This window comes from Geotrypetes seraphini, chromosome 6 (genome assembly GCF_902459505.1).
Source record: "Geotrypetes seraphini chromosome 6, aGeoSer1.1, whole genome shotgun sequence".
Taxonomy (NCBI): domain Eukaryota; kingdom Metazoa; phylum Chordata; class Amphibia; order Gymnophiona; family Dermophiidae; genus Geotrypetes; species Geotrypetes seraphini.
Window position 1 is genome coordinate 20,055,462 of NC_047089.1, and position 12,457 is coordinate 20,067,918.

Consider the following 12,457-nt stretch of genomic DNA (forward strand, 5'->3'; position numbering starts at 1 on the left):
GGACAAAGCGATAGGACCAGACGGGATCCATCCCAGGATACTAAGGGAGCTCAGAGAGGTTCTGGCGAGTCCTATTAAAGACTTGTTCAACAAATCTCTGGAGACGGGAGTGATTCCTGGGGATTGGAGGAGAGCGGATGTGGTCCCTATTCATAAAAGTGGTCACAGGGATGAAGCAGGAAACTACAGGCCTCACTTCAGTTGTTGGAAAAATAATGGAAGTGTTGTTGAAAGAAAGGATAGTGTATTTCCTTGAATCTAATGGGTTACAGGATCCGAGGCAACATGGCTTTACAAAAGGTAAATCGTGCCAAACGAACCTGATTGAATTTTTTGATTGGGTGACCAGAGAGCTGGATCGAGGACATATGCTAGATGTAATTTACTTGGATTTCAGCAAAGCCTTTGATACAGTTCCTCATAGGAGGCTGTTGAACAAACTTGAAGGGCTGAAGTTAGGACCCAAAGTGGTGAACTGGGTCAGAAACTGGCTGTCGGACAGACGCCAGAGGGTGGTGGTTAATGGAAGTCGCTCGAAGGAAGGAAAGGTGACTAGTGGAGTCCCTCAGGGTTCGGTGCTGGGGCCAATCCTGTTCAATATGTATGCAAGTGACATTGCTGAAGGGTTAGAAGGAAAAGTGTGCCTTTTTGCAGATGATACCAAGATTTGTAACAGAGTAGACACCGAAGAGGGAGTGGAGAATATGAAAAAGGATCTGCAAAAGTTAGAGGAATGGTCTAATGCCTGGCAACTAAAATTCAATGCAAAGAAATGCAGAGTAATGCATTTGGGGATTAATAATAGAAAGGAACCGTATATGCTGGGAGGAGAGAAGCTGATATGCACGGACGGGGAGAGGTACCTTGGGGTGATAGTGTCCGAAGATCTAAAGGCGAAAAAACAGTGTGACAAGGCAGTGGCTGCTGCCAGAAGGATTCTGGGCTGTATAAAGAGAGGCGTAGTCAGTAGAAGGAAGAAGGTGTTGATGCCCCTGTACAGGTCATTGGTGAGGCCCCACTTGGAGTATTGTGTTCAGTTTTGGAGACCGTATCTGGCAAAAGACGTAAGAAGACTTGAGGCGGTCCAGAGGAGGGCGACGAAAATGATAGGAGGCTTGCGCCAGAAGACGTATGAGGAGAGACTGGAAGCCCTGAATATGTATACCCTAGAGGAAAGGAGAGACAGGGGAGATATGATTCAGACGTTCAAATACTTAAAGGGTATTAACGTAGAACAAAATCTTTTCCAGAGAAAGGAAAATGGTAAAACCAGAGGACATAATTTGAGGTTGAGGGGTGGTAGATTCAGGGGCAATGTTAGGAAATTCTACTTTACGGAGAGGGTGGTGGATGCCTGGAATGCGCTCCCGAGAGAGGTGGTGGAGAGTAAAACTGTGACTGAGTTCAAAGAAGCGTGGGATGAACACAGAAGATTTAAAATCAGAAAATAATATTAAAGATTGAACTAGGCCAGTTACTGGGCAGACTTGTACGGTCTGCGTCTGTGTATGGCCGTTTGGAGGAGGATGGGCAGGGGAGGGCTTCAATGGCTGGGAGGTTGTAGATGGGCTGAAGTAAGTCTTAACAGAGATTTCGGCAGTTGGAACCCAAGCATAGTACCGGGTAAAGCTTTGGATTCTCGCCCAGAAATAGCTAAAAAGAAAAAAAAAATAAAATAAAAATTTAAATTGAATCAGGTTGGGCAGACTGGATGGACCATTCGGGTCTTTATCTGCTGTCATCTACTATGTTACTATGCTGTACAAGGGATAAGAGGGAGGGATAGAAAGATACTGCACAAGAGGATAGGTGAGGGAGGAGGAAAGATGCACAGGTGGGAGAGAGAAAGGAAATAGGAAGAATTGGGGTGGAAGACAGAAAGGGAGAGATGATCATTGTACATGGAAAAAAAATATAAGCCAATCCCAAAAATAAGATCTAGTGCCTTTTTGGGGCACAAAATTAATATAAGATAGTGTCTTATTTTCGGGGAAACACAGTATCATTACACTTAATATACAGGTAGCATTTCAAGAAGTAGTTGTTATTCGATGCGTAATAAGCCAGACTGGTTATCCTAGATATCTTTGTGGTTTCTTGCCCCTCCCAAAGTAGCAGTTACCATGTTCCAAGAGACGTCTTTAAACCCTAAACGCCACATAAACACAGATTCTTAAAACCGCCACCAAAACCTTGCCTCCAAAGTCCAGTTAAGAAGTTTAAGCACCACTAAAACCATATTAGTCTCTGCACGGGGGAACGGAAGAGAACAGAAAACTCAACATTGCGCCAAAGAGAGACCGGTACTACTGACTCGAGACCAGCAGCATCACGCACGACCAGCGTAAACTAGACGCTGTTACAAGCCACAGCAATAACTGGGCAGTTAACAGCCCGAGTAACCGTTCCGACCAATCACGCTCCCCCTCCCCCCCCCTTTCCCCTCTTTAAAAGGCCAAGTTGCTAGGCGACCCAACTTGGGGGAGCCGTGTGCAAAAGCAGGAAGGGAGGCCAATTGGCAGCCACGACTGAGCCGAAAAGAGGGCGAGGCGGGGCCAAAGCCGTCGGAGAAAACAGCCCCGACCGTTGCGTTCTCTATTAGCCAATGACAACAAAGGGAGGAACAAAGGGGCGTTACGTCTCGCGCGAGCCAATGACAACAAAAGAGAGAAACAAAGAGGCGTTACGAGGCCACGCCCCCTTTAAATAATTCTCACTTGACGCAATTGGGGACAGGACCTTTTTTTTTTTTTTTTTTTTTGGTGGCCGCCATTTCCTGCGTGTGGAGAGAAGTAGTCGAGAGACGGCGAAGAAGAACCTCCAACCCCCCACCCCCCCCCAAACCGCGAAAACGGCCTCGAAGAATATTTTAAATGGAATAAAAAGTAGTAAGAGACTGAAAACTCGAGAAGCGGAGGAGCTTCTTGCGGCGGGACGCCCGAGCAGGGAGCGGGCGGGGGCCGGGCCTTCAAGATGTCGGAGGAGGAAGCGAGGGAAGACGCGTGCCGGGATTACCAGTCGTCTCTGGATGATCTGACTTTCAACAGCAAACCGCACATCAACATGCTGACCATCCTGGCCGAGGAGAACGTGCAGTTCGCCAAGGATATCGTCGTTCTTATCGAAGCGCAAATCGCCAAGGTTTTTATAAAACAAAGAATTTTTATTTTACGTTTATACCTCCTCCCCCACCCCACCCCTTTCCGAATCAAATTAAAAAAAAAAAAAAAAAAGAGAAGGAAATCCTCTCTCCCTCGTTCCCCGTCCTAGATGACAAATTGGAATGAGAGCGATTAATAATAGGAAAATACAGTAGTTTAAATGGAGGAAAAAAAAAAAAAAGCCAATATGGCTGCCTGAGCTGACGGCGCACCTCGCCCAGATCTGGCAGTTCGTCGGTTGTCTCAATTGGTAGCGCTAAAATCGGGAATTTGAACACCATGAAAGAGAGTGGGGGGTATTTAAGAATTGATTGAAATGCTAACGTTTTCCAGGACTGGATGGTTAAAAGAAATCAGTTATGAGTTAGACGGGAGAAGGGGGGGGAGGGAAACATTTTTTTTAAAGTTATGGTTACACCTGGCTGACAACTAATTTGATCTAAGACGTATATTTTTTTAGTGGTGTCTTTCTTTTAAGCGTTCAATCTGCCCTTTATTTGCTCCCCTTTGGAATAGTTCAAACATCCCACCCACCCCCTCTCAGTGAAGCCTCCCAACATAGCGCTGGGAAGGCAAATGATGGCCCCGCTGGTGACATCCTGGGAAGGGCCTGTGCTCGGTCACTAAAGAAAAAGCAAGCTCTGCCCCCCCCCCCATTTTTTTGTGGTAGTGCCAGACGCATGCTGTACCCCATTGGGCCGCCTCCTCCCCCCCCGATCCCTAAATGACACGGCAGTGTGCTGGAGTGTGGAGAGAAGAGCTGCTCGCCAAGATGCCATTTAAGTGACGGGTCTACTGTATCTCCCCCCCCCCCCGACACCCAGGAAGTCATTCAGCTCCGGCTCTGCCTATTTCTCAGCTTGATGGCCTTCGGGCCCGAAACGTTATTTCCACTAATCATTCACGTTTACACGTTATTATATAGCATTTCTTTAAAGTCTCATGGCCTGATGAAAGGCAGCCTTTTCGGATGGAATCTCTGGAGTCTTGGTTCAGAAGGGGAGAGAGGTGGTGGGAGTGCTCTGAGCCAGGCTTGCAGTTTGCACATCTCACGTGGGCTGGAAAATGCTGCAGTTGCTTTTTTTTTTTTTTTTTTTTACTAGCTTTCATCATTTTTATCTTTTAAATCTGTATGACCTTTTAAAGTTTAGTCGTGTAGTAAATTTAATTCTTGCAAATCTAAAACCATTTATAACCACCACAGGCTCCTGTTAAAGGCTGCTCCTTTTCCTTTTGACTGCAGATTTCTGTTTGTTTGGTTTGTTTTTTTAAATTATCATTCTCTTTTCCCTTTTTAGTGTAACACTGAGTGGTATACATTAATAAATGGTTTATGAAATGTGTGACTGGTATTATATAATCTGTAAATAAAACATATTCACTATGTATTTGTCTTTTTATTTACCATTGTATAAACATGGTATGCTAATTGCGGTGTTTTAATTATATGGACTGACTTGTTAACAGAATGAATTTACTTGATTAAGGGGTTTCAACTGGTCTCTCAGTTGAAGACTGAAATACTTCAGATAAACATTGGAAGTTCCTCCCACCCCTTTTATTGTTTTTATCAATTTTGTGCCTTAGAAAATGACATTGAAAAGATCAAAGCATATTTGTCCTTCAAATGTTCACTACATTGGTTTAGCACTGTCCAGTGTTTTAATAAAGAGATGACTTCAGGAATGAGGTAACTCAACTGTATGAGGGTATAGATGAAGTAAAAAAATGGAAGAGTAAAATTATGAAGTATTCCAAAAGAATAGATTAAAAAAATAATTACACAAGCATACTGTGGTTGGTCGGAAATTCAGATTGTCCTCTTCAGAATATGCAATTGACAATTTTGGAACAAGCCAACATACACAACCACCGCCCCTTGATTTCCATTTTTTCTCACAGTTGCCCAGTTCTAAATACTAAAAGTATTTCAAAATTGTGTTAGCCATTTCCAATTATCATATAGTTGGTTAATGCTAAGGATACAATGAGTCCTACTGCAAGTTATTTGTATACCAAATGCAGTGATGAAATGAGCAGAGCACATTCTGTATCAGTAACTCTTGGCAAGGGTACTACTGAGACAGCTGTGAATATTGCAACTGCTTTGGTTATTTGGACACTTGCATGAAAATTACAAAGTCCTGCAGTTATCAGGAGATTAAATATGCAAGGTTTTAAAATTTTTTGCTAACTTTTTTTTCAACAGCATCTTTAAACTTTGAGGTACCTCAATATGTGTTGGGAAAAACTTTTAAACGTCATCCTCTCAAGTAGCTCAGTGATAATTTATTCACATTTTAGGATTTTAAAGCTTAGACATCTTTACACTGTTGTTCCTCTGATACATTACAGTAGTTATATTTAAGAGGAAGTTTGTGTCTGTCAAATTATTTTTCCACACTGAACAGTTAATTTAAAACTATTAAAAATAGCAAACAGAAAAATCTAAACTTTTTTTTGTAGTACAACGCTCTTGGAGACAAACTGCAACTGCCTTTAATTTTGAACAGCAAAAAAACAGAAAATTATAAAATACATTATATTTTAGATTTTAACCACTTCTTTTGTGATGACATGCTTATTCACATAAAAAAAAGTCTAAAAGATGCAAATCAATTTAATGCTTTGGGAGACATTTTTTTTTCTTAAAATCGTAGCCAGGTGTATTCATATTAAAAACTTGAGCAAATGCATTTTCACCTGCTGTTCAGCTACAGGAATGATTTTGTGAAATGAAGAAGCATTCATGCATCAACAATTGAGGATTGACCAACAAGGTGTTGCTGACCTGTATGTCAAATGGAGAAAAATACTGGCTTTGACCATGAGCTTTTGCTGTGAAGCAGATCATGGAATCCTGATTTGTCCTGTGATGGTTCTCCACAAGTATGGGTCTGCTGCCTTTTATCCGAGGGCTGCAGAGAGTTCAGACTCATTAAAATCACTAAAAGCTATATTTATAAAGTTTTTAGACTCTAGATGGGTTAAAACATGTTCCAAGCACCAAGACATAGTACTAGTTCTTGGATTGCTGCTTTTGTGGCTTTTTTTTCCCAGTCCAATTTTACTTGGCTCTGTGAATTAAATGTTTTGCATCCAGGTTGAAAATCTTACATTGACCAAAGGAAGATTCAAAGGGTAGATGATGATTGTCATCACTGTTCCTTTTGAACCTAGTCATCCAGATGTAAATGTAATCAGCCTATCCAAACAAGAATTCACTTGTTTTGGACTCTTTATTTTTTCTTTTTCTTTTTTTTTTTTTTTTTTTTTAGTATGAATTCTGGATAAGCAGCTTAATTTGGGTTCCAGTCAGAAAGTCTTTGGAATTGCAGGAGCTAATGCTGTCCTTTTTCTATTTTAGTGATTTTCACTTGCCTTGAATGGAAGGTAATTCACACTCTTAGAAATGGAGTCCAGACCAAGTTGGAATATCAACACAGTAAAAACGTTCCATACCAAATCCCAGCCTGAATTGCATCTTTTTACCCAAATCATTTGACACAAATTTAATTAGGTTTGAATTCAGAGAGACTAGTTCTTTAAAATTGGTTTTTGAGTGTCTTTATACTAAATTTTTCAGTTTCTTTTGTTATCTAGGCTCCCTCTACAGAGAAGCTTCCTGTTATGTACCTTATGGATTCCATTGTCAAGAATGTTGGAAGAGAATATCTTGCTGCATTTTCTAAAAACCTAGTTTCTACATTTGTAAATATGTTTGAAAAGGTATATGAACTTTAAAAAATGTATCATTCTGTATAAATAAATATTTGGTTTTCAATGTTATTTTCATTTTACTTGACTAAAATATAAATGGTGAAGATAGTGGAGATCTCTGTGCTGTACAGTAAGGGGGGAGTTCATGAAAGGTTTTTAAGCACATTAGTGCATGCTAACTGCTAAAAGGCCCATGGGAATATAATGGGCATCTTTAGCAGTTTTTAACGGCCTTTCATGAATGCCCTCCTAAGTGGTATTGTGTTTCTCCTGTTGTGCTGCTAATGTTTTTCTCAGTTACTCAGATCTCTTTGAATAAAAAAAAAATCAGTGTTCATAGGGTTCCCCCCAAATCATGATTTCCATGCTGAAGATGCTTTAAATCTGTTTCCTTCTTAAGCAAGTATACATCATACATGTTGTGGAAATTTTTAAAACTAGATTGGGATGTGGCTCTTGGACTGGATTTGGGAATGGTTGAAACTGGCTTTAGTAAGCATAATCAACAAATCTTAGTAATAGTTTTAATAAATATTTCAAACACTTGTTTAATAGCATATGAAAGAAAGTATTTTCGATGTTGCTTCTGGTAAAACTGGATGATTATACAAATAATCCATGGTACTGAATTCTTATCAGCAGACAGTTGCTCATTAGCTGGTTTAGGAGAGAGGCCCATATTGCTGTTGGATGGTCCACATGCTTTGAGAAAATTACATTACTGAAAAATGTAAAATCTAGTTGGCCAAGGCATTTTCCCATGTTATCTAAATAGTTGATATTTGGAAGATGTAGAAAATCTGGTAATTTGTGCTGAACTCTTTCTAACCCCCCCCCAAAAAAAAAACCAAAAAACACCCCAAACAACCCAACAAAAAACCTTGTTCTTGATAGCATCTCTTTGAGTTGAACAAAAAGATTCATATTGAATGTGTGATAACTTATTCTTTGTTGTATTGTTAGCTCTTCATAAGGCTCCCATTCTTTCTGTCAGTTTTGAATAGTTTGGATGAGATCGACTGAGAAGCTGAAGAACATTGCAATTCATTTGGTTTTACTTTATAAAGTATGTAAAATCAATATTAGATGGCAAACTTATTTCCAAACCGTTTGTATTGGTATGTTTTCCAGTGTAGAATTAGGTTTATGGTCTTTATATAATGAAACACTTTTAATCCCCCCTCCCATTTTATTATTGAGGGTTTTTTTTATTGCCAACCACTGGTAAACGACACCCATAGGAATTCCTGTGAGCATCGGAGCTTTTACCACAGTGGCTGGAGATAAAAAAAACCCTAACACGATTTAATAAGGGGGGGGGAGGGAGGTTAGTATTAGGCCTTGGTGAGTACTTTGAAAGAGTAGAAAAATGGTTATTGTTTGTGTAGTTTGCACAATTGTCTAAAATTAGTTGCTTTAAAATGGGTTTTGTTAGAAATATAACAAAATAGCTAAAGTAAAAACAAAAACGTTTCAGTAGAAATACTTGTGAACAGTCTTGATCCAGCATCGTGTGACAAAAAGTTGTTCAAAAACATAGATACAATAACAGTTGAATTGTGTTGGAAAGCACTTTAGCAGGTTGTTTTTTTACAATTTCAGCATTTTCTGTTTATTAACTAGCTATAAGGGGCCACTTCAGAAATTTTTGTTTAGATGTAGGAGTTGGTACCTTTTTAAAAATTTGATTTTAATACAGCTAAAAGTAATTAAATCAAACTAGCCTATTGAGGAATTGTAGGTGTTTCACTGGATCATTGGTATTACAAATATGTTCATCTTTCTCAGTGTAAATGTCCATATCTGTTACAGGTACTGCTTTAAACTAGTCTAAATTTTGTTCTCCATATAAGAATAGCCTTACTGGGTCAGACCAATAGTCCATCAAGCTCAGTATCCCGTTCGCACGGTGCCCAATCCAGGTCCCTAGTACCTGTCCAAAACCCAAGGAGTAGCAACATTCTATGCTACTGATCCAGTGCAAGCAGTAGCTTCCCCCATGTCTTTTTCAAGGGGGGAAGCCACTGCTTACCCTGAATTGGTAACATGGAATGTTGCTACTCCTTGGGTTTTGGCCAGGTACTAGGGACCTGGATTGGCCACCGTGAGAACAGGTTACTGGACTTGATGGACCATTGGTCTGACCCAGTAAAGCTATTCTTATGTTCTTCCTTGGTACTGTGATGAAATGACAACAAATGGCAGATGCCTTTTTTATTTTTTAAATTAAGGAACATACCTCTCGTTACCTACCATAATCCTTGGATCCTTGTCCCAGAAATAAGGCTCTTGTTTGCACAGCACACAGATACTTCAGAATGGATATATTATTTTATGGAAGCTCTCCATTATAAATATGTGTTTTGTAACAGCACAGACAATTTACACACTCCACATTTCCACTCGGAAAGTCACTGAATAATGCAAAATGCAACTGCATTCTTAAAATTATTAACTTACCGCTCATCTTAGAATCAGTTTGCTCATTTTTAAATAGAATACATGGTCCTTGAAATGACAATTTTATTTTCAAATGTATTCACATTTATTTTTAACAAGCAGTAGAATTGTTTTGTTGTTTTTAGGTGGATGAAAATACTAGAAAAAGTTTATTTAAATTGCGCTCTACTTGGGATGAAATTTTCCCATCGAAGAAGCTTTATGCCCTCGATGTCAGAGTCAACTCTTTAGATCCTGCTTGGCCAATTAAACCTCTTCCCCCAAATGTGAATACCTCTAGCATCCATGTGAATCCTAAATTTTTAAATAAATCGGTAAGTTATTCTTGAATTGTATGAGAAGCAAGTATTGTACAGAACATGTATTTAGTGTGGTACATAAGTTCCCTTTTCTATAAAATGTTTTACATTTGAGCGTTCGCTTCAGTTTATGTAGCTAGCATGACAGCACAATTTAAGGTCTTCGTAAGTCTGCAAATCTTAAGTCCCTGTTTAAAAAGATTTGTTTAACATATCTATACATTTTTTCTTGTGTTCCTAAACACATGTAATGAAGATGTATTTTTTAAATTTATAGAGCAAATCTCATAGAATTATTGCAAGCTGTTTAAGCGTGGAACTTGTTTGTCCAGCTAGCTGAGGATGTCTGTCATTTAACAGACTTTTTAGGTTTGCCTCAAACTTTTAACACAATACTACAATAAAGAATAAATTTATGCTCCAGTGTAAAGCCTGCATAAATGTTCATTGATAAATTGTAATGATGAGATGCTGACTACAGGAATGACCAATAGGATTTAATATTTTTAAGCTATGAATGCTCTTCCATAGCCCCTTCATAAACAATGTAATTTTTTAAAAAACATTTTCCTTTATAGCCTGAGGAACCTATTGCACCTAGTACCGGTACACCAGCCAGTACCCTTGGTATCCCAGCTACTCCAAATGTTCCTGAAATACAAAAGAATTTGACACAAGAACAATTAATAAGACAACAGCTTCTAGCAAAGCAAAAACAGTTGTTAGAATTGCAACAGAAGAAATTAGAACTGGAATTAGAACAGACAAAGGCCCAGCTGGTAAGTGGATATGAACTTCTACAGTTCCTGAATGCATTTTAATATAATGGGAACCAAACGCTAATTTTCACTGAACAACGGTTTAAAATTTTATCAGCAAATACATGAGGTAATTCTGTAAACAGTTTTTATGAATTTAGAGGAATCCCATGTAAGTGTGTTGCTAAGAAAATACATACTTTTATGTGATCCGTGTGTAGATGTGTTCTAGGGTAACATGCAGGCAGTAGTCAGTTTCTGCATGTGTTTTATAAATATGCATAAGCACATTGCTTCCATGTAAATGTCCATGGCTTCAACCTAACAGATTTCTTCCACTTTATAGTTAACTTTTATAAAGGATATAGATCAATGTTTCTTTATTAAATAAGCTAGAAATGGAGGCCTTCTTGCCCTCTGAACTTAGGCAATCTTTATACAATTAACCTCACTTTCTTGTACAATCCCACTATATTCCTGGACAAGTGGGTTATGCATCCCATGTCGTGAGATCTCTTGTAGGAAGCTTCATTTACATATTTTTTAATCCGCCCCTCTTACCTCAGGTTTTCCCTCTGCGCTTCCAGTTGTCTTCCTACAAGCGAGTATTTTCCATTCATATTAATTTTTTCTATAACTTCAGCATTTTCACAGATTAGTGTTTTCATGCTTCAGAAATTCCCCTCAGGACAGCTCTGGCTGTGGGAGATCGCAGTCTTGCAAAGTCTGTTTCCAGGGGTTTGGCTGCTGTACAGTGCACTCACCCGGACAGCCTGCTTTCACAGATAGGGGCTCAGAGACCATTCCCTTGGGAGGATTGCTTACCCCAGGTTTGTCTGTTAGTGGGTTGAAGCACAGGCTCTGTGGTGGTGTGTCCCGGATTGGAGCCGACTGCATTCTTTTATCCCTTCACATGCACGGCATTTCCATGTAAGGTGGAGGACTCTGGCTGAGGCGTTAGGCCCAAGAGGCAGTCAGAAAACCAACAGTTCAAATTTCAAGGTTTCTTGAGGCAGATGATCTTCCTGTAAGCTGTTTAAGTTTCCATCATGCACCTCCCAGCACACAACATGGCACAGTGAGTATCATGCTTGACAGCCTGTGAGATCAGTTTTGGGGGAGGGGGGATTTCTTCAGAACTTGGTTTTAAGAGGTTTGGGAGTTAGCCCCCTGGCCCCACTCCCCAGAAATCCTAAAATTGCTGTGTTATATTCATTGATGTGTGTTTCCCAGGTTGTTTTAGTTTCAAAATTGCACCTGTGGCGGCCATCTTGGGTTTTCCTGATTTGAATTACGTTTTTATCTGCCTCAAAACACTTCATTTTTTTAAAATAACAGGTCAGATGGACTGCTTAGGGCAGGATACTTTGGATTCATGCTCTATTTGCAGTGGTGGATTACTGTCGGTAGCCCCCACCATGAGGTGGGTTTTAGGTGCAAAATTACAGATGTTTCACTGGGACGCACTTGCACTGCTCTCTGACCCAATTCTGGACTTCTTGGATGGTCCTTGGATGAACTATCAGAGGACCATCCAAAAAGTCCAGAATTGGGTCAGGGAGCAGTGCAAATGCGTCCCTGGTGAAACATCTGTAATTATGCATCTAAAACCCACAAGAGTTCTAACGGGTTCTGAGAAAGCAACTTCCCCTCAAGGTCAAGTTTTTCCCCTGGAATTTATTAATATGTTTTTCAGGCTTATCTAGCCAAATAAAGAAAAAATATTCACCAAGGTTGCCTACTATGGCATATCTGTTGGCGTCGGGGGGAGGGGGGGTGCTTCTTTCAGGAACGCAGGCTTCCAGCAGCAGGGCCATGTGCAGTTGAGATCAGTCTGCCTGCGGATGACTCATGCTTTTACTTTCTTAGACAGGCACTTAGACAGGGAGGGATTTGGCTACAGTCGCGCATCTCCAGGATCCAGATCTGGGTGAGGCTCTGGATCTTGGGAGGATCTCGATGTGCAGAGACTATTCAGACCTTCCACATTAATAGGGATTATTTCAGAATCCCTTCAGGAATTGAAATTGGAAACTTGCCAGTCTTTGACATCGCAGCA

At 40.0% G+C, this 12,457-nt stretch overlaps 1 protein-coding gene across 2 annotated transcripts in view; it reads left to right on the forward strand.

Annotated features, from left to right (window-relative positions):
- Nucleotides 1–2,770: 2,770 nt before the first annotated feature.
- Nucleotides 2,771–12,457, forward strand: part of PCF11 (PCF11 cleavage and polyadenylation factor subunit) — an 81,118-nt gene continuing 71,431 nt past the window's right edge. For both annotated transcript variants that reach the window (XM_033947859.1, XM_033947860.1), the window contains exons 1-4: nt 2,771–3,141; nt 6,765–6,890; nt 9,467–9,655; nt 10,219–10,419. In XM_033947859.1, the coding sequence (XP_033803750.1) occupies nt 2,974–3,141; nt 6,765–6,890; nt 9,467–9,655; nt 10,219–10,419 (684 nt within the window). In that variant the 5' untranslated portion in view covers nt 2,771–2,973. The remainder of the gene's footprint in view (nt 3,142–6,764; nt 6,891–9,466; nt 9,656–10,218; nt 10,420–12,457) is intronic.